The sequence below is a fragment of the Scyliorhinus torazame genome, chromosome 17, assembly GCF_047496885.1.
Source record: "Scyliorhinus torazame isolate Kashiwa2021f chromosome 17, sScyTor2.1, whole genome shotgun sequence".
NCBI lineage: Eukaryota > Metazoa > Chordata > Chondrichthyes > Carcharhiniformes > Scyliorhinidae > Scyliorhinus > Scyliorhinus torazame.
The window spans coordinates 168668634-168690161 of record NC_092723.1 but is presented as its reverse complement, the minus strand read 5'-3'; the positions used below and the strand labels follow the sequence as shown (position 1 = coordinate 168690161).

Here is a 21528-nt window from a genome sequence, read left to right as displayed (position 1 = left end):
AGACAGCGAAGGAATATCATTGCAACTGACACCCGAGCAGTAATCTGGAATGGTGACAACACAGAAGGAAGGCATTCAGCATGTTGCATCTGTGCTTGCAATTCATTTTGTCTCACTGTTCTGCCTCTTTCCCGTGACCCTGCACATTCTTTCTTTTCAGATAATTATCCAATTCCCTTCTGAAAGTCCCGGCTGATGAAGCCGATCTGCCTCCCTGTCGGGCACTGCGTTGCAGATCGCTATCTGCGTGAACATGTTTTCATGCAGCCGTTGTTCCTTTTGCCAGCTACCTTCGATCGGTGCCCTCTGCTTCTCAATCCTTCCATGAATGGGAACAATTTCTGCCTGTCACATCTGCCCAGGCCCCTCGTGGTTTGGAACTCTTCTACCAAATATCCGCTCAACCTTATCTTATCGCAATTTCTCTAATCTATCTACATAACAGAAGTTCCTCATCCATGGAACCATTCCCATAAATCTTTTCCGCGCTGTCTCTATATGCCTTTACATCCTTCCTAAAATGTGGCGTACAGTACGGGACACAATACTCCAGTTGTGGCTGAGCCAGTGTTTTATATAAGTTTACCGTAACTTCCTTCACTTTTGTCCTCTATGCCCCGATTGATAAAACTCTGGATGCTGTTTGCTTCATCTCTTAACCTGTCCTTCCACTATCAACAATTTATGCACATATATACCCAGGTCCCTCAATTCCTGCACCCCCTTGAGAATTGTATCCTTTATTTTGTATTGTCCGTGTTCTTCCGATCAAAACGAATCACCTCTGCATTAAATTCCATCTGCTGTTTGCCCGCCCATTCCACCGGCCTACGTCCTTTTGAAGTTCCGCACTATCCTCCTCACAATTCGCAACGCTTTTAAGTTTTGTGTCGTCTGCAAATTTGGAAGTTGTGCCCTGTGCACCAAGGTCCAAGCCAGTGATGGGCATCCAAGGCTGGCGAGTGGGCCACATGAGTAGCTCTCTGTCATCCCAATGGACCACAAGATTAAAATCGGGCTTGTTCACTAACCAGGACCTCATGAATAAGATTCAATATTTTCAATACTTGTCAAATATTTCATAACGAGTTATAGGAAATGCTTAACCATTTATATATTCATAGAAATATCAACTTCAAATGGTAAAAACAAAATAAATACTTAGTCTGATTGGATGCAGAGGGGGCGCATGGCTCTCAGAGCCAATCAGCACGCACCTCACTTCACTTTGCCCTTGATTTATGTGCGTATCACTTCAGTCACATGGGTAGGAGAAAACACCTGTGCACTCGGAATCGAGTGGAATCTGAGGGTAACCCTGCATATGGGCAACGGTCAACAAAGTGTCGACTTTAGGGGCGGCCCGGTGGCACAGTTAGCACTGCGGCCTCACAGCTCTAGGATCCCAGATTCAATTCCGGCCTCGGGTGGCTGCCTGTGTGGAGTTTGCACTTTCTCCCCGTGTCTGCGTGGATTTCCTCCGGGTGCTCCGGTTTCCTCCCACAGCCCAAAATTTGCAGGTTAGGTGGATTGGCCATGCTAAAATTGCACCTCAGTGTCCAAAAAGGTTAGATGGGGTTACTGGGTTACGGGGGTAGGGTGGCGATGTGGGCTTAAGTAGGTTGTTCTTTCCAAGGGCCGGTGCAGACTCGATGGGCCGAATGGCCTCCTTCTGCACTGTAAATTCTAAGTGTCTTGTGGGCCACACTCAGAATCCTGAATGGTCACATGTGGACCCCAGGCCCACCACTTGATGTAAGTAATTAAATTATACCAATAACAGCAGGAGTTCAAACACCAATTGCTGGGGAGTTCTAGCACAAACCTTCCTTCAACCTCAGAGTTGAAACGAGCGAAGCAACAACCCATGAAGCAATTGGGTGGGTAGGTGGGGAGAGGGCGTTGCTCCCCTTTCCGTATCTCACAGATTGAGTGATGTTCCCCTCAGTCCTGTAAAACACTGAAAGACTGAAATGAACCTACCCTCAGTTTTGTTGTCCCAAGAATGCCTCTCAGGCGATGTCTTTTGCAGGGGGATGTCAGGCTGCCTTCTCTCTCGTGAAAGTGTCCACCAAGTAATGTTTTTCATCTGAGGAGCAAGTGTGAATGTTTAGTGATGGTGGCTTCCTTCAGATCTGAAACGATTTGGTGTTCAAACATCCGGCTGAGTTATTGAAAACAACAAAACACTTCACACCCACAATAACTAGGGAAACTTAATTGGAGCATTTTGGTCCAACAATATTGATTCCGAGCCTGGCACTTTTAATTGCTGGCTAGGCTAGAGCAAGTGTATGAAGCACAGTGTGAAGCTTCTTTCTGTAAAACATACCGAGTGAACAAAGGGTTAATATTTATAATGTTTTTCTTGCTATCCTGCATGTTTTATACACATAACACTCGCGCGTTAGCATGGGTGGGTCGCAATTAGTTTGGACAGGTGCGCTCATTTTAAGGATGGGCTCTGGTTTAAATCAAATCTAAATATTACAACATGCAGCAAGACCACATCAATAGCTCAACTCCGAAGTGAACATTATCAGGGACAACAGTTGAAAGGAATCTAACTTGCACTGAGAATATTATGAAACATGCTTGATGTCTTTGGGGCAAATCATGGGGCAGGACGACCTTACCCAGTGCTGATCCGAATGTAATTACTTTGTGTCCAGCCCTTCGAGAATTGACCCGATCTCTATTACTTCTCTCAAAGGCCTGAATCCCCCCTTTTAAATCAATAGCCACAATAGGCCGGACTGAGTGAAGGGTTGCCAACTCGGGTTGGCGAGATTCCTGGAGTTTTCATCACATGATCTTCCGGTTCCCAACCACTCGTTCAATCAACCCTTCTTCCTCTTCTCCAATATTTTTCATAACTAATAAACTCTGGTGGTTGTCTCACCACGTAAACAAATGTGTTCAATAATTTTGCTCAAAGCAGCGCCCTGGAGGCGGCACAGTGGCACTGAGGATAGCACTGCTGCCTCACAGCCCCAGGGACTGGGGTTCAATTCCGGCCTCGGGTGACTGTCTGTGCAGAGTCTGCACGTTCTCCCTGTGTCTGTGTGGGTTTCCTCTGAGTGCTCCGCTTTCCTCCCACAGTCCAAAGATATGCAGGTTAGGTGGATTGGCCATGCTAAAGTGCCCCTTCGTGTCTAAAGATATGTAAGTTTGATGGGGTTACAGGGAGAGCAGGCCTAAGTAGGGTGCTCTTTCGGAGGGTGGGTGCAGACTTGAAGGCTATAGGGCTGCTATGATTCTATTCTTCAATGGCTGGAGACTCCAGGGCAATTCTGGAGGGTTGGCAACCCAACTGACATGCTCTAAGCTCAAAGATATTTATACATGTTTGTATCACCATTCACACGTTCAACATTGTATGGTTTTAATCACAGTAGCAAAGCACAGCAGAAAACTATAGGCTCTTGAATCGTGTCAGGTACATCATAAGGCATATGCTTATGGAAGTGGGCCCCCGCCGCTACGACATCTTTTCCAGCGACGGAGTTAGTTCGCCAATGTCCGCCGACGGGAAATTCTGGTCCCGCCAAAGTCTTCGGTGGGGGGGGGGGGCAGGGTCGCCTTTGATGGTACTGGAAAATCCTGCCAGTGGGAGGGGCCAGAGAATCCCTCCCTTTGGGTATACCAGGTAGACTAGACAGAGTGTTCTTTCAAAATATATATCGACATACCAAATTCTGATTTTGCAGTAATTTCAATAGCTGTACAACATTAGGTTTGGAATATAGGAGGGGCGGCATGGTGGTGCAGTGGTTAGCACTACTGCCACACAGTGCCGAGGACCCGGGTCACTGTCCGTGTGGAGTTTGCATTCTCCCCGTGTCTGCGTGGGTTTCACCCCCACAACCCAAAGATGTGCAGGGTGGGTGAGTTGGCCACACTAAAGTACCCCTCAATTGGGAACAAAAATGAATTGGGGACTGTAAACTTATAAAAAAATTTAAAAAAAATATTAAAAATAAGGTTTGGGGTATAGGAGACTTCTGCATTATCTGTCCACAAGAAGAGATCAACAATCTGTCAGTTCAATACTTATGAATGTACTGACATCCGGTTGCGGCTATGCCTAGGTAGGTCGCATGTTCGGCAGCTCCCACCGAGAACGGACTTTTGGGCTCTCGAGAGGAGCCCCAACAGCAATTGTTCGACGGCTTCCAGTGACAGCAAGGTCCCCCCGACAGTGTATGGATTGGACCAGGAGTGGAGCGGTGAAAAAAGTGATCTTGGAGCAGCGAAAAGTGAGAGAGAGGAAAAACAAGATGGCGGTGGGTGGAGACCAGGCAGCATGGGCGCAGTGGTCACAGGAGCAGCAGGAGTTTCTTAGACGCTGCTTTGAGGAGCTGAAAACCGAAATGCTGGCGCCAAAGAAGGCGCCGATTGAGAAGCTAGTGGAGATCCAGAAGGCCTAAGGGGCGGCGATTCGAGAGGTGCGGCAAAACGCCTCGGAGAACGAGGACGAGATCTTGGGCCTGGCGAAGGTGGAGGCGCACAAGGCGCTGCACAAGAGGTGGGCGGAAAGATTTGAGGACCTGGAGAATAGGTCGAGGAGGAAGAATCTTCGGATTCTGGGTCTCCCTGAGGGAGTGGAGGGGCCCGATGTCGGGGCATATGTGAGCACGATGCTCAATTCGCTGATGGGCGCGGGAGCCTTTCCGCATCCCCTGGAGCTAGATGGGCCTCATCGGGTCCTGGCGAGGAGACCCAAGGCCAACGAACCGCCAAGGGCTGTAGTGGTGAGGTTTCAACGCTTTATGGACAGAGAGTGTGTCCTGAGATGGGCCAAGAAAGAGCAGAGCAGCAGGTGGGAGAACACGGAGATCCAAATCTACCAGGACTGGAGTGCAGAGGTGGCTAAGAAAAGAGCTGGTTTTAATCGAGCCAAGGCGGTGCTCCATCGGAAGGGGGTGAAGTTCGGGATGCTGCAGCCAGCGCGACTGTGGGTCACGTTCCAGGATCGACACCACTACTTCGAAACGCCTGATGAGGCATGGAGCTTCATGCGGACTGAAAAGTTGGACTCAGATTGAGGGTTGGGTGTGGGGGGGATGTGTGTTGTGTTTGCTACCTTTGGGGAATGTTCTTTCTGTTAGTGTGCTGGGTGGGGATGGGTGAAGGGATTTGATGAGGAGACTGTGGGAGAGCGTGTGCGTCGGTGCTGGAGGGGCAGACCCCCACGAAGGAAGAGGGGGAGTGGAGGCCCGGGGAGGGGAATTGGGGTAAGGCCGCAAAAGGAGCTGCACCAGAGGGGGCGGGGCCAGCTCAGGAAAGGGGTGGGGGTGGGTGGTGCTGGAGGGGGGCGCACACTGACTGCCAGGGAGGGGGGATTCTCACTCTGGAGGGGGTTGATGGAATGGCAGGAGAGGCCGGGGTCAACAGGAGTCAGCTGACTTACGGGAGTGCAATGGGGGGAGCAAAAGGGCTAGATGTGGATCTAGCGGGGGGAGGGGGGGGTAAAGGGGGGTGGGGGGTGGGGGTATAGGGTTGCTGCTGCATTGGCCAAAGGGGAGCTGGAAGTAGGAGAGGTGGTCGGGGCGGGGGTCCGCCGTCTGGGGGACTGGAGGGTGCGGGAGGCGCAGGCACGTGGCTGGCCTAGAAAAGGAGATGGCTAGTCGGCGAGGGGGGGGGGAGGGGGGGGGGAGCAGCCCCCCAATCCGGCTGATAACTTGGAATGTGAGGGGCCTGAATGGGCTGGTTAAGAGGGCCCGAGTGATCGCGCACTTAAAGGGACTGAAGGCAGACATGGTCATGCTTCTGGAGACACATTTGAAGGTGGCAGATCAGATCAGGTTGAGAAAGGGATGGGTAGGACAGGTATTCCACTCGGGGCTGGATGCGAAGAACAGAGGGGTTGCAATACTGGTGGGGAAGCGGGTGTCGTTTGAGGCAATGAATATTGTAGTGGATAGTGGAGGTCGATATGTGATGGTGAGCGGTAGGCTGCAGGGGGTGCGGGTGGTATTGGTAAACGTATACGCCCCGAACTGGGACGATGCTGGATTTATGAAGCGCATGCTGGGTCGGATTCTGGACCTGGAGGTAGGAAGCTTGATAATGCGGGGGAGGGATTTCAACACGGTGCTGGATCCAGCATTGGATCGCTCTCGGTCCAGGACGGGTAAGAGGCCGGCTGCGGCCAAAGTGCTTCGGGGATTTATGGACCAGATGGGAGGAGTGGACCCATGGAGGTTTGTCAGGGCCCAAGCCAGGGAATTTTCATTCTTTTCCCACGTCCATAGAGCCTACTCCCGGATAGAATTTTTTGTTCTGAGCAGGGCGCTAATCCCGAAAGTGGAGGGAACGGAGTACTTGGCCATAGCCATCTCAGACCACGCCCCGCACTGGGTGGAGCTGGAGTTGGGGGAGGAGAGGGACCAGCGCCCGTTGTGGCGCCTGGATGTGGGACTGTCGGCGGATGAGGAGGTGTGTGGGCGGGTGCGGGGGTGTATTGAAAGATACTTGGAGGCCAACGACAACGGGGAGGTGCAGGTGGGGGTAGTCTGGGAGGCGCTGAAGGCGGTAGTTAGGGGAGAGCTAATCTCCATTAGGGCCCACAGGGAGAAGAGAGAGGGGAGGGAGAGGGAGAGGTTGGTGGGGGAGATTTTAAGGGTGGACAGGAGATATGCAGAGGCCCCCGAGGAGGGGCTACTTAAGGAACGACGGAATCCCCAGACGGAGTTTGACCTGTTGACCACAGGGAAAGCAGAGGCACAGTGGAGGAAAGCGAAGGGGGCGATGTAGGAGTATGGGGAGAAGGCGAGTCGGATGCTGACACACCAGCTTCGTAAGAGGGAGGCAGCGAGGGAGGTAGGTGGAATTAAGGATAGAGGGGGGAATACGGTGCGGAGTGCGGTGAGAATAAATGAGGTATTTCGGGACTTTTATGGGGATTTGTACAGATCTGAGTCCCCAGCGGGGGAAGAGGGGATGCGACGATTCTTGGATAAGCTGAGGTTCCCGAGGGTGGAGGAGCAGGAGGTGGCTGGTTTAGGGGCACCAATAGGGCTGGAGGAGCTGGTTAAAGGATTGGGGAACATGCAGGCGGGGAAGGCCCCGGGGCCGGACGGGTTCCCGGTCGTGTTTTATAGGAAGTATGCGGATCTGCTAGGCCCGTTGCTAGTGAGGACTTTCAATGAGGCTAGGGAGGGGGGGGACCTTGCCCCCGACAATGTCCGGGGCGCTGATCTCTCTGATCCTGAAGCGGGACAAGGACCCACTGCAGTGTGGGTCGTATAGACCGATCTCGCTCCTTAATGTGGATGCTAAGTTGCTGGCAAAAGTGCAGGCTATGAGAATTGAGGACTGTGTCCCGGGGGTAATTAATGAGGACCAGACGGGGTTCGTAAAGGGCAGACAGCTAAATACTAACGTGTGGAGGCTCCTCAACGTAATTATATGATGCCCTCGGTGGAGGGAGAAGCGGAGGTAGTGGTAGCTATGGACGCGGAGAAGACTTTCGACCGGGTGGAGTGGGAGTATCTTTGGGAAGTGTTGCGGAGGTTTGGGTTCAGGGAGGAGTTTATCGGCTGGGTCAGATTGTTATATAGAGCCCCGGTGGCAAGCGTGGCTACGAATCGGCGGAGGTCGGAGTATTTTCAGCTGTATCGAGGGACGAGGCAGGGGTGCCCCCTGTCCCCCTTGCTGTTTGCACTGACAATTGAGCCCTTGGCCATGGCACTAAGGGAATCCAGGAAATGGAGGGGGTTGGTCCGTGGGGGAGAGGAACATCGGGTGTCGCTATATGCGGACAACCTGTTGCTGTATGTGGCAGACCCAGTGGAGGGGGTGGCGGAGGTCATGCGGATCCTAAGGGAGTTTGGGGACTTCTCGGGGTATAAATTGAATGGAGGGAAAAGTGAGCTCTTTGTGGTGCATCCAGGGGACCAGAGAAGGGGGATAGACGACCTGCCGCTGAAAAGGGCGGAAAGGAGCTTTCGGTACTTAGGGATCCAGGTGGCTGGGAGTTTGGGGGCCCTGCACAAACTCAATTTGACGCGGTTGGTGGAGCAGATGGAGGAGGATTTTAAAAGATGGGATGTGCTACCACTCTCGCTGGCGGGCAGGGTGCAGTCGGTTAAAATGACGGTCCTCCCGAGGTTCCTCTTTGTATTCCAGTGCCTTCCCATTCTAATTCCCAAGGCCTTTTTCAAACGGGTAAGCAGGAGCATCATGGGTTTTGTGTGGGCAAATAAGATCCCGAGGGTAAAGTGGGTGTTTCTGGAGCGGGCTAGGGACAGGGGGGGGCTGGCTCTGCCGAATTTGTGCGGATACTATTGGGCAGCCAATGTGGCGATGATCCGTAAGTGGGTAATGGAGGGACCGGGGGTGGCGTGGAAGAGGTTGGAGATGGCGTCCTGTGTGGGCACGAGCCTGAGGGCGCTGGTGGTGGCACCGCTGCCGCTCTCGCCGACAAGGTACACCACGAGTCCGGTGGTGGCGGCAACGCTGAAGATCTGGGGGCAGTGGAGGCGACACAGGGGCGAGGTGGGAGCCTCGGTTGGGTACCCAATTCGGGAGAATCATCGGTTCGTCCCGGGAAAGATGGATGGGGGATTTCGGAGCTGGCATCGGGCAGGGATTAGGAGAATAGGGGACCTGTTCATAGATGGGACGTTTGCGAGCCTCGGGGCGCTGGAGGAGAAGTTTGGGTTACCCCCGGGGAATGCTTTTAGGTATATGGAAGTGAGGGCGTTTGTGAGGCGGCAGGTGAGGGAATTCCCGTTGCTCCCGGCACAGAGGATTCAGGACAGGGTGATTTCGGGTGTATGGGTTGGAGAGGACAGGGTCTCGGCGATCTACCGGGAGCTGAAAGAAGAGGAGGAGGCCGCGGTAGAGGAGCTAAAGGGCAAGTGGGAGGAGGAGCTTGGGGAGGAGATTGAGGGTCTGTGGGCTGATGCCCTGAGTAGGGTTAATTCTTCCTCCTCTTGTGCCAGGCTCAGCCTAATACAATTCAACGTTGTTCACAGAGCGCATATGACAGGGGCGAGGATGAGTAGGTTCTTTGGGGTGGAGGACAGGTGTGTGAGGTGCTCGGGAAGCCCGGCGAATCACGTCCACATGTTCTGGTCGTGCCCGGCATTGGAGGGGTTCTGGAGGGGTTTCCCGAGGACTATGTCCAAGGTGGTAAAAGTCCAGGTCAAGCCGAGTTGGGGGTTGGCACTATTTGGGGTAACGGACGAGCCTGGAGTGCAGGAGGCGAAAGAGGCCGGTATTCTGGCCTTTGCGTCCCTGATAGCCCGGGGAGGATCTTGTTATTATGGAAGGACGCGAAGCCCCCCAGTGTGGAAGCTTGGATAAATGACATGGCAGGGTCCATTAAGCTGGAGAGGATAAGGTTTGCCTTGAGAGGGTCTGCGCAGGGGTTCTTCAGGCGGTGGCAACCGTTCCTAGACTATCTCGCGGAGCGTTAGAAGGTCAGCAGCAGCAGCAACCCTAGGGTGGAAGGGGGGGGGGTTCTGTTTGGGGGGGAATGGGGGTGGGCAGGGGGGGGGGCTTCCCCTATGAGTACCGTTAAATGTCATATGGGGGGGGCTATTGTACATGGGGAAACCCAATGTAAATGTTTTGTACAATGTACAATGTTAATTGTTGTGTTTGCGTTTCTTTTATCTTCTGTTATTGGCGGGGGGGCGGGGGGGGTTGTCAAAAGTTTTGTTGGAAAACTTGAATAAACATATTTTTTAAAAAACTTATGAATGTACTGGGAAATGACAAGGCTCCAATGTTACAGAGAATTACTGGGCACTCATGTGAGAAATGTCTAGAGTGTGGTGAACAAGCTGAGCCATTACTGACAAACACACAAATGACAGAAGCTCACAATAACACAAACGTGTAACACGTGGAGGCAGTATATAGAGAGGCTGCGTTGGCGAGTTAAACGGTCCACGGTTAACGGCACTCAGTCCCGGTAATGTGCCTCCCATTACTGGCTGTCTCGCCGTTTGATTTGCAGCACAGTAGCACAGTGGTTAGCACAGTTGCTTCACAGCTGCAGGGTCCAGGGTTCAATTCCCAGCTTGGATCACTGTCTGTGTGGAGTCTGCACGTTCTCCCCGTGTCTGCGTGGGTTTCCTCCGGGTGGTCCGGTTTCCTCCCACAATTCCCGAAAGACGTGCTGTATTGGACATTCTGAATTCTCCCTCTGTGTACCCGAACAGGTGACGGAGTGTGGCGACTCGGGGATTTTCACAGGAATTTCACTGCAGTGTTAATGTAAGCCTACTTGTGACACTAATAAAGATTATTATTATTATTGTTACTTGGGTGAGTTTAACAGCGGACCAGGTGAAAATTTACCCCCAGGTGTCCTGAGCAAAAGGAGGTGGAAAAATCTTGGATGAAAAAAAGCTCCAGCCTCCCCTCGCCCAAAAGAGGGAGTTTCACTGAAGTAAACCATTTGAAAAGTGGAAGGTGTACCGTACCTGACTTTCATCCGGAGGCTTTGTCAGCAGGCTGATTGCCACGACGATGAGAGCTGTGAGGGCGCACAGTATGACTGCAAAGTGGAGGTAGTGAACTTTCTTCAGTATTGAAGGCCTTGGATCGTACACCCCACACCGCGGTGACGGGTGTACAAATTCCATGATCATTCTCGCCAGGCCCACCACTAGTCCGACCATTAGACCCCAGAATGCACCCTGGAAAAAAAGCAGACTCATTGACACTCATCAATTAAAAGCTGATCACACATAATTGGGGTTAATGGTGGACAATGCGCTGGTTTCCGTCCTGTTATCACATTGGGAGAGCAAAGCCATAAAGTCAGCCATCTGTGTGGCTCAGAGGTAGGAAGGGGAATTGTGGGCTGGATTTTCACGGAGTCAGAGAGACTGTGAGCATATTTAAAAATAGTGGCTGGTACGGGTTGTGAGCCCACAGCCTGCACTCCCAGCCTGGCTGACTCCATTGTGGGGATGGGCAACTCTTAGCCTTCTGCAACTTTTATGAAGTCAGGTCACCTTTTCAATGAGTCATGGTTCACGGCCCCTCAGAGGTGTTGTGAACCACAGGTTGGATGTGGGAACCTTTTCAAAGGTAAATTCAAAAGGTCTTATTCACATCCCCCGTGCCAACCTATATCCCTCTCCCCAGCCCCAATGGTCACTCATGCCTCCATGCCAGCCTATGCCCTTCTCCCACCCCCATAGATCCCTCATACTCTCCATGTCAACCTGTGGTACTTAAATGCCCATTTACCCAGATACACTCTGTACCGAACCAATTAGCCCTACAGTAACAATGTCATGTGTGGAAAAAGTTTTCAAAAATAGTCATTCAGTCCTAACTTTCTTCCAATAAACACCTTTATCACAGCCCTATAAAACTGTCAATCAACCAATTCCTTAAAGTATCAATAGCAGAAACTGCAAGCATTTGACACTTATCTTGTGTAAATAAACATTAAGCAATTGAGAAATAGATCTAAGAGCGAGAAGGTTGTTAATCAAGTAATGATTTCCCCTGGGTGCAGCTATTTCAACAGGCTAATGGATGCCTGGGCTCTCAGCCAAGTCTGATTGTACATTTGTTATGGGTGGAGGGTCATCGATTGGCAAGGAGGCTTTGAGGGGTCATTGGGAATGGAAGGAGCAGTACATGGTGGCATAAACTGGCTTGGAGATGGTATGGGGACTGTGTTGGGGGCTTGAAGGGGCTATGAGGAGTGAGGGCTAGAGGGCCTGTTTAATTGTTTTTATTTTAAACAGCCTGTCTATGCACCAGGCAACCCCTGTGACTGCCCTCACTCTGTTTCCAGGGGTGGTGGACACAGCCCCAGTTCGAATACACCTTTGCAGAAAAAAATCTCACCTTTGTGGAAATTTACCTCCTCCCTCGACCTACAGTTATGACAAAAATCCAGCCCTAAATCTCCCTCTCGAAATTTTTAACATGGAATACTGAGGGAGAAATGAGATTATGACCAGATAATTTTTTTTTTTTTTTTGTAATGTTGATTAAATGATAAATATTGGCCGTGATATCAGTGAAAACACCTTGAATATCTTCTGAATAATGTCATGGGATCTTTTATATCCACCCAAAAGGCCTTCATTAAACATCCCATGATGGCACCACCAGATGTGCTGCAGTGTTAGCCTGGATTATATGCTTAAATCTCTGGTGTGGAACATGAACCCAATTCTGACTCCGAGCTGCCACAGGCAAGATGGGCTGAATGGCCCCGTCCCCGTGCTGGACGACTCTATGAATGTAGAGAGGATGACCAATAATGGGGAAGGAGATAAAGATTTTCTGCGCAAGATTTTCACTTCCAGAACAAGATCACAAAACACAATAAGCTGCATCTAAACAGTTTGCTTTAGATTTTCTTTTAAAATTTTCATTTCTATGGCGCCTTGAACACAGTAAAATGTCACAAGGTGCTTTACTGGAGCAGAATTTGACACATATGGAGACTGACGAACAAACATACTGTGGAAACCTGAAATAGGAGTCCTGACCAAAGGTTATTGACCTGAAGCTTTCACTCTCTCTCCGCAGATATTGCGACCCTAGTCAGTGGGCGAGATTCTCCTGTTCCCCAGCCACGTGTTTGTCAGCGGCGTGCTGCTCGCTGGTGGCGGGATTCTTTCTTCCCGCCACTTGTCAATGGGATTTCCCACTGTAGCCATCCCACACTGCCGGGAAACCCGTTGGCTCTGCTAGCAGGAAAGGTGAATCGCAATGACCGGACAATTCCGGCTAGTATGTCTATAATGTTTCTGTTTTCGTATAAGGAGATATGGGGGGGGGGGGGGGGGGGGAGGGGCGGATTTCACTCTCCCATTCTCAGGGGGTACGAATGGCGGAAGGGGCGTAAAATCCCACAGGAGCCCCAGAAGGGCTTTTACCCCAACGGGATTACCTGTCGCGATTGTTCCTCCCCCCCCCCACCCCGGCTCCGCCAATGACGTAACCGGAATGCCGACTTTGAAAGTCGGGATATCCAGTTGAATAGATTTAAATATCATTATCAGGCCTTTACGCCTGATAGTCCGCAGCCTCTGTTGGATTCTCCATTCACATGGGCGTGAGGGCACACAGACGTCAATCATGACAGGTCCCGCACAATGAGCACCTGGCGAGCAGAACCTGCCGAAGGTGCGCAGGTGAGTACAGGCCCCTGAGGCGAGAGGCCCAGGGCCCGGGTAGTACCCTGGCACTGTGCCTGGCTTTGCCCCCTGGCACTGCCGGGGCAGTACCTGGGCAATGTCGAGGGACATTCTGGGGTGCGTGTTTCGTGGGGGGGGGATATTCCGTGGTCAAGGCGGGGTTTTGTGTTGGCGGGGGAGGGGGGTCCGTGATGAGGGAGAGCGGGAGGGGTTTGCTTCTATTTCAAATCAGGCTGCCCCAATCTTTTGGAAACCTAAGTTGATGTTGGGGCGAGCTCAATCAGAGTCTGACCCGCCAGCATAACGTTGTGGGACCCGCCCCATAACTTTCTTTAAGTGGCTAAAAATACGGCACAGGAAGCCGTCCTTGGGGTCAGCAGCTTCCACCCTGTTTTTCACGCCCAATGCACCATCTGCAGGAAAATGGGAAAATGCCACACTCTATGTCAGGTGACCAAAAGCTTGGTCAAAGCGTTGGGTTTTAAAGAGGATCGTCAAGGGGAAGAGGAAGGTCGATAGGCAGTGGCGTAGGGAGGAGCTTAAGGTGTAAGCAGCTGAAGATAAGCGCTCAAATTACTCACCGGTTCATTGGTTCTTTTCCAAAAAACTGCGAGAACAAACACTGCAGTCACAGGAGGAGCTAAATAGCTGGTCACCGACTGAATGTAGTTGAATAGTTGCCCGCTGTTAGCACTCTGTAATATTGGGATCCATACCAAACTCACTGCAACCAGTATCACCGTCACAATCCTAAACAGAGCGAACACGTGTGAGAGGATATCCAAAACGTTCAGGGACAACTTTCTACAATCATCACTTTTTTTTTAAGGTGGAATATAGTGTCAATGCAGAGTGGGTCCAAAAGAATGTTACACTGGCACAGTTATACAGCGTTAAGATCATGACCCATGCAGTGTGGCACTGATTAGCCTGGTCGAGGGCTCACTCTCTGCTCTCAGAGGTAAGGAGTGAGCACCAAGAGTAACTGAAAGATTCACAGCAGAAACAAATTATCAGAGAACATTTTTATTTGGTCAAAGGAATAACAAGAGGCCAACTGAGTGAGACTCTAATGGAATGCCTTTGTGCTGGGATAGTAAGGGGGAGATGGCCTAAGTGGAAGTCCAGTACAGTGAATCTACAAGACCAGGGAAATGAGGAAATTAATGTTACTGTGGTCTTCACGAATAGTCAAAAATGACAGGTAGAAAAAGACCATGAAACCTGCTCCACATTCAGGATATCTACGGTATCAGGAGAATCCTTCTCCTCCTAATATGGTTGGAGCTGAAGGTTGCCCGGGTCCTGATGGACGTCATCCTTGGATCTTAATAGAAGTGGTTCCTGAGATAGTCGTGCGTTGGTTTCAATTTAGATTGGAAGATAGCAAATGTAGCTTAGTTATTCAAAAAGGGAGGGAGACAAAATATGGGAATCTTGGCCAGTTAGCTTAACATCTGTAGGGGAAAATGTAGAAGCTATTATTAAAGAAGTTATTGCAGGGCACTTGGATAAGTTCATGGCAATCAAGTAGAGTCCGCATGGTTTGTAAAAGGTAACTTAGGTGTAGAAAACTTATTGGAGCTCTTTGAGGCAGTAACATATGCTGCGGATAAAGGGGAACTGGTGGAACTGGTGCAGGCAGACTGCTGAAGGGACATTTGAATTTTTAAATTTGTTTCCCACCTCCTTGAGGCAGGAAGCTTGTCCCATTCCATTCCCGTTGCTCGGGGAGCTATTCCGCCCTGGCTTCCGACGTCCATTTTACTGCCCCCCTCCCACCCTCTGCTGGGAACCCGCTTCATGTGGGCTGGTAATGTTTCACTCAATAAAACAAAGTTATGTTAACGTCAACCCGGTTAGTATTTGTTTTGCATTACGAGTTGAGAAAAGTGCTATTCCCGGCCAGGATTCATTGTGCACGCACACCACCTGAGTCTTAGACAGTGAATCCTACCTTCCAACCAGCAGTAATTCCCGTTCACTGGCATCCTTTCTGATCTTTCTCCAGATGTCCATGGTAAACAGTGTACTGCTGCTGTTGAATATTGACGTCAGAGATGACATGAGAGCAGCCATGATAACAGCAATCATAAGCCCACGCAAACCTGGAATCAATTCGAAGAGCAGAAACAGTGAAGAGCAAAGTATTGAGTAGTGCGGGTTTGTTATTCCAAAATGGCAGGCTTGGATTAAGGTAGAGCGAGTACAGAAACAACAGCCGTTTTCATTTATATAGACCCTTCAATGTAGGAAAATGTACCAATGCGTTTCACAGGGGGGTTATACAATAAGGTTTGACACCGAGCCATGTGAAAGCTCATTAGGACAGGTTAGGAAAAGCTCGGTCAAAGAGGTCGATTGGCCAAATGGCCGCCTTCTGCACTGTAGGGATTCTACAAAAGTCGTAAGGAATGTCTTAAAGAAGGGGAGAGGTGGGGAGGTGGAGCGATTTAGGGAGGGAATTCTAGTGCTTTTTAATCTTTATTATTGTCACAAGTAGGTTTACATTAACACTGCAATGAAGTTACTGTGAAAATCGCCTAGTCGCTACACTCCTGCACCTGTTCGGGTACACTGAGGGAGAATTCAGAATGTCCAATTCACCTGACGAGCATGTCTTTCGGGACTTGTGGGAGGAAACCGGAGCACCCGGCAGAAACCCACGCAGACACGGGGAGAACATGCAGACTCCGCACAGACAGTGACCCAAGCCGAGAATCGAACCCAGGACCCTGGCCCTGTGAAGCAACAATGCTAACCACTGTGCTACCATTCCGCCCAGGGCGAGGACAACAGAAGGCATGTCAATCAATGGTGGAGCGATAGCAATGAAGGATTCGCAAGAGACCAATAACGGAGGAATACAATGTTCTCAGAGGGTACCAGATTAGAGAGATTGGGAGGAGTAAGGTCAGGGAGCAATTTAAAGCAAGGGTAATTTTTTTAAATAACTAGACCAGGAACCAATGTAGGCCAGTGAACACTTGGATGGATGGTAACCATGTTAGTTTCAGTCAAGGTATAAGCAAAAAAGCTCATTTCATAAGAGGATGGAAGATAGGAAGCTGATTAGGGGTGTGTTAAAATAGTCAAGTCGAGAGGTAATCGAGGCATGAATAGATGCGCAAACAAATCATTTTTTTAAAGCATAGTTTTACCCATGCAGAAAGAGTTAACATTCTTCCACTGGAAGAGAATTCAAACAATGTAAGTAGACTATAGTTTAATGACTTCAATATTTCTACCGTCACCAGTTCAATGGTGAATTCAGAAAAGATCTGGTTATAAGCTTATATTGGATGTTTGCTTCGGTTAGCCCAGACAAACATCAAACTGTTTTTGGCAGAAGCCAGCAGCAATTTCCAAATGCTAATCGTAGAATGATACAGCACAGAAGGGGAGCAATTCAACCTATTGTACCAGTGCTGGCCCATCAAAGGATATCAATCCCTCCTCTTTCCCCACAGCCCCGCAAATTTTTACTTGTACAAACCGGGATCATCAACGGAGTTTATTATCAGGCACTTCAAAGCACATGATTGTTCTCTCCGAGCAGTGAAAAGGGCTCATAGCTCAGCCATTTTGTTTCACCATATTGTCCCTCCTGTGGCTGTGGGAACGTTGTCACTTGGAGATGGAGGGGTTAGCTTCTCTGTGTTTACAGCATTTCAGCTCCAACTTTGGGGAAACCCATTTAGTCATCTTCTCAGTCTGTCAGATCCCCTTGCCATATATGGCTCCTCGGCCTCCACCTGGTGACTTTGTTTCCCAACAAGGCCATTTTCAAAAAATTAATTCATGGGATGTCAAGCGTCATGGGAAGGCCAGTGTTCATTGCCCATCCCTAAATGCCCAAAAGAAGATGGCTGCTTCTTGAATCCAACTGAGTGGGTTGCTAGGCTATTTCAAAGGGCAGTTGAGAGGCAACCACATTGGTGTGGGCCTAGAATCGCAGATAGGCCAAACCAGGTAAGGACAGCAGACATCCTTCCTTGAAAGACCTCAGCGAACCAAAGGAGTTTTTAACACAATCCCGTTTATTCCATGGTCACCATTCGCGAAACCGGCTTTTTATTCCAGATTTATATAATTTATTGAATTTAAATCCTCACATGCTGTGGTGGGATTTGAACTCTTGTCTCTGGATTATTGATCCAGGCTTCGGGTTTACTAGTCGAGTACCATAACCATTGTGTTTCTCCACCCCTTTGAAAAGAAAATGAAAATCACTTATTGTCACAAGTAGGCTTCAAATGTAGTTACTGTGAAAAGCCCCTAGTCGCCACATTCCGGCGCCTGTTCGGGGAGGCTAGAACGGGAATTGAACCGTGCTGCTGGCTTGCCTTGGTCTGCTTTCAAAGCCAGCTCTTTAGCCCTGTGCTAAACAGCCCCTATAAAAAATTCTGATACATCCTGTGACTTCATCCTTCAGGTGAATGTTCCGCGAACAACTCTGTCTTGTCAGTATTCGGAATGGGGAAATGAATCAACTTATTTTCCTCTTGAGATAGAGCAGGAGTTTCTTACTAAACAAGACAAACTAGTAATAATAATGGACCCAGCCAGACTACTCCAGGTGTAGCTGTCTCTTTGTCTTGAATATGATTGTTCAGGCCAGAATGTTTGGCTGCTGAACAATGCTCATAACTTATTTTGACTTCACCTGCAGGAGATCAGGCAACAAGCGAATCGACCTATCAAATTGTGAATGCTGCCTGATGCAGTGATATCTACCCCACCTTCCTGTAGTAATCCAGGAGACACGAAGATAAAAGTTAAACCAAATTTATTTTAACTCCAAAGTAAAGCTGCACCCACGGCGTGCAACTAGTGTCCCAGCCCGGGACTAACAGGAACTCCCAATCCGGCTCGATGACAAGTTCCAGCGGGACAGCCCACAACCCGTCACCATGGTAACTCGTACTGCAACGAGGCCCTACAGGGAGATCAATGATTCTCGTGAGGCTTAACACACTTCCCACCCTGTCCCATCTCCTACCACCCCAATACATGCTGGATTCCCAATGGGCTAGTAAATGACAACACCACATCCTGGGTGTGGCTTTTGAAGGGACAAGACACGGCGATGACATCAGCCTTCAGCTTCCGAATCGACACCAGCTACCTTTCCCTTGCCTCTTTATTTTTCAGAAACGCAACAAAGGGGTCAATTTGACTTTTTCAAAGAGCTGGCAATCAATATTACTCCTTCCTGGCTGTTTCCCCCAAATTTCCCTGCAATTTTCCCTTTTTAAATAGTTCCTTTTCGAAAGTTACTGCTGAATCTGTTTCCCCAATCCTTTCAAGTGCTGCATTCCAGATCTGAACCACGACGAGCGAAACAACAGCAACTATGGGCGGGATTGAACCAAATTGGAACTGACGTCCCATGGTGAACTTGTTTAGCTGTGTGTTTCCCAGTACTCACAGCGCTGAGAAACTCAATGCTATAAAACGGCACCCAGATTAGATAGGGGGCCTCAGCGGAGAACGAGCAGCCAAGGCCACACCCAGCCCCTTTTTGTGCATGAACAGCTCCGCTAGGCAGAACTCCTCAGTGTAACGGGAGATCGGGACACCATCCCCAAACACCCGTGCAGGGGACCCCCAGCCCAATTGCCACCATGCAATAAATGCCAGCATGGCACCTTGGCAGTGCCAGCCTGGCAGCCAGGTGGCACCACCAGGGGTGCCAGGATAGCAGTGCCAGAGTGCACAGGTGGCACCAGCAGGTCAGGGTGCCACCCTGCCCAAAAGGCACGCATCTGGGGCCTCCAATCCCCTGGGAGACCCCCTTGAGGGCCGTTCCATCTGGTCCCTATTTGTGGGGACCAGAACTGAACAGCGCTCGCCCCAGATCTCCGAGGAAAAGAGAATAGATCCCAAGGCATCAGGTACCTTGGGAAACTGCACATTAAAGTGAGACTAGCTGTCTCGCTTTATTATGCAGATTTGCCTAAAAGTGATCCTGCCCACAATTGGGTGGGGGGGGGGGGGGGGATTTACATTGCAAGGCTCCCGAGATCACATTAGATCTTGCGAGGCGTTGCAAGCTGGTTAAATCTCGGGAGTAGGGTCTCCTGCCTTCTATCGGCCACTCTGCATCATAACTAGTTCCTTTTCGGAAGCAGTGTGATCGTACGATCGCCCCCACAGTCATTGTAATGGAATTTAACCTTACAATGTCCCAGGCACCATCATCACAAGGAGTCATCCAGACTCAAAACATTAGCCCTGTTCTCTCTCCACAGATGCTATCAGATTTGCTGAGATTTTCCATAATTTTCTGTTTTTGTACCATCATCACCATCCCTTGGTATGCCTGTCCTATCAGCAGTGCTGGCACACCAGAGATGGTGGCATGGTGATATTGTCCAGGGAGTCTTCAACATAACTTCAGACTCCATGAAGTCACATGGGGTCAAACATGGGCAAGGAAACGTCTTGCAGCCTACCACCTGTTGGCCACACTCAGCTGATGAATCAGCCCTCCTCCATGTTGAACACGACTTGGAGGAGACACTGAGGGTGGCAAGGCTGCAGAATGTACTCTGGGTGAGTGGGGAATTTCAATGTCCATCACCAAGAGTAGATTGGTAATACCACCACAGACCGAGCTGGCCAGGTCCTAAATGACATAGTACTAGACTGGGACTGTGGCAGGTGGTGAGGGAACTAACAAGAGGGAATAACATACTTGACCTCATCCTCACCAACCTGCCGCAGATGGCTCTGTTCACAACATAATCGATAGGAGTGACCATTGCGCAGTCCTTGTGGAGACAAAGTCGCGTGTTCACATTGAGGATACCTTCCATCGTGGCACTACCACCATGCTAAATGGTATCGATTAAGAACAGACCTAGCAACTCAAGACTGGACATCCAGGAGGCGATGTGGGCCATCAGCAGCAGCAGAATGTACTCAACCACAATCTGTAACCTCATGATTCACATATCCCCCACTCTACCGTTACCACAAAGCCAGGGGATCAACCATGGTGGAATGAAGAGTGCAGGAGGGTAAGCACCAAGCAGACCTAAAACTGAGGGGCCAACCTGGTGAAGCTACAACACAGCACTTCTTGCGTGCCAAACAGAATAAGCAGCAAGCGACAGACAGAGCTAAGTGATCTCACAACCAACGGATCAAAACTAAGCTCTGCAGACCTGCCACATCCAGTCATGAATGGTGGGGGACAATTAAATAACTCACTGGAGGAATCCCTCAGGGAATCCATGGCCCAACCATCTTCAGCTGCTTCATCAATGACCTTCCTTCCATCATAAGGTCAGAAGTTTGGATGTTCGCTGATGATTGCCCAATATTCAGTACCATTCGCAGCTCCTCAGATACTGAAGCATCCCATGCCCATACACAACAAGACCTGGACAACATTCAGACTTGGGCTGAAAAGTAACAAGTAACATTCGCGCCACACAAGTGCCAGACAATGCCCATCCCCAACAAGAGACCGTCTCCATTTGACATTCAATAGCATTATCATAGCTGAATCCCTCACTGTCAACATCCTGGGGGTTACCATTGACCATAAACCGGATTGGATCAGGCATATAAATACCGCTGCATTGCAAAAACACATCACGGTTCCTTCTACAGCACCTTCCAATCCTGTGACCTCTGCCATCTAGAAAGATAAAGACAGCAGATGCATGGGAACGCCACCACCTGCAAGTTCCCCTTCAAACCACACCACCCTGATTTGGAAAGAAATCGCCATTCTTTCACTATCGCCGGGTCAAAACACTGGGATTCCCTCCCTGTAAGCACAGTAGGTACACCTACACCACATGGACTGCAGGGGTTCAAGAAGGCAGCTCACCACCACCTCAAGGGCAATTAGGGATGGACAATAGATGGTGGCCTCGCCAATGGCAGCCACATCCCACAAAAGGATTTTTCAAAATTCCTTATCATTTGAATATATTAACATTGAATCTCACGGTGCAGAAGGAAGCTATCTTGTTCATTGTGGCCATGCCTGCTCTTTGAAAGGGCTAACCAAATCATCTCGCACCCCTGCCCTTTCCCCATAGCCTTCCCCGTATCTCTAAGCCTGTTTGAAAGTTAGCATGATGAATACAGAAAATTGAGTAATTTCCTGTTTGTGGGAGTTATTGTGTGCAGATTGGCAACTGCGGATGTGATTGTACTTCACAGAGGTCTTATTGGCTGCAAAGTGTTAGGAGTCATGAAAACATTTTTCTTTAATGAATAACGGACACTCACTCCAGGCATCACCACTGATATTTCTCGCTTGCATTCTACCTGAGAAATGATCACAATTTCACATTCTTCATTCTTGTCACACAGAATTAGTGGAATACAAAGCATTCCCTAAATTCCCTTGTGTGGTTTCCTTTCTGCACTC

General features: G+C 49.8%; 1 protein-coding gene across 1 annotated transcript in view; it reads right to left on the bottom strand.

Annotated features, from left to right (window-relative positions):
* Positions 1 to 21528, bottom strand: part of slc5a10 (solute carrier family 5 member 10) — a 236055-nt gene that overhangs the window by 26166 nt on the left and 188361 nt on the right. Inside the window, exons 11-14 of the mRNA XM_072481620.1 lie at positions 15091 to 15241; positions 13715 to 13883; positions 10443 to 10658; positions 1984 to 2089 (exon numbers count right to left, since the gene is read on the bottom strand). Of these exons, the coding sequence (XP_072337721.1) occupies positions 1984 to 2089; positions 10443 to 10658; positions 13715 to 13883; positions 15091 to 15241 (642 nt within the window). The remainder of the gene's footprint in view (positions 1 to 1983; positions 2090 to 10442; positions 10659 to 13714; positions 13884 to 15090; positions 15242 to 21528) is intronic.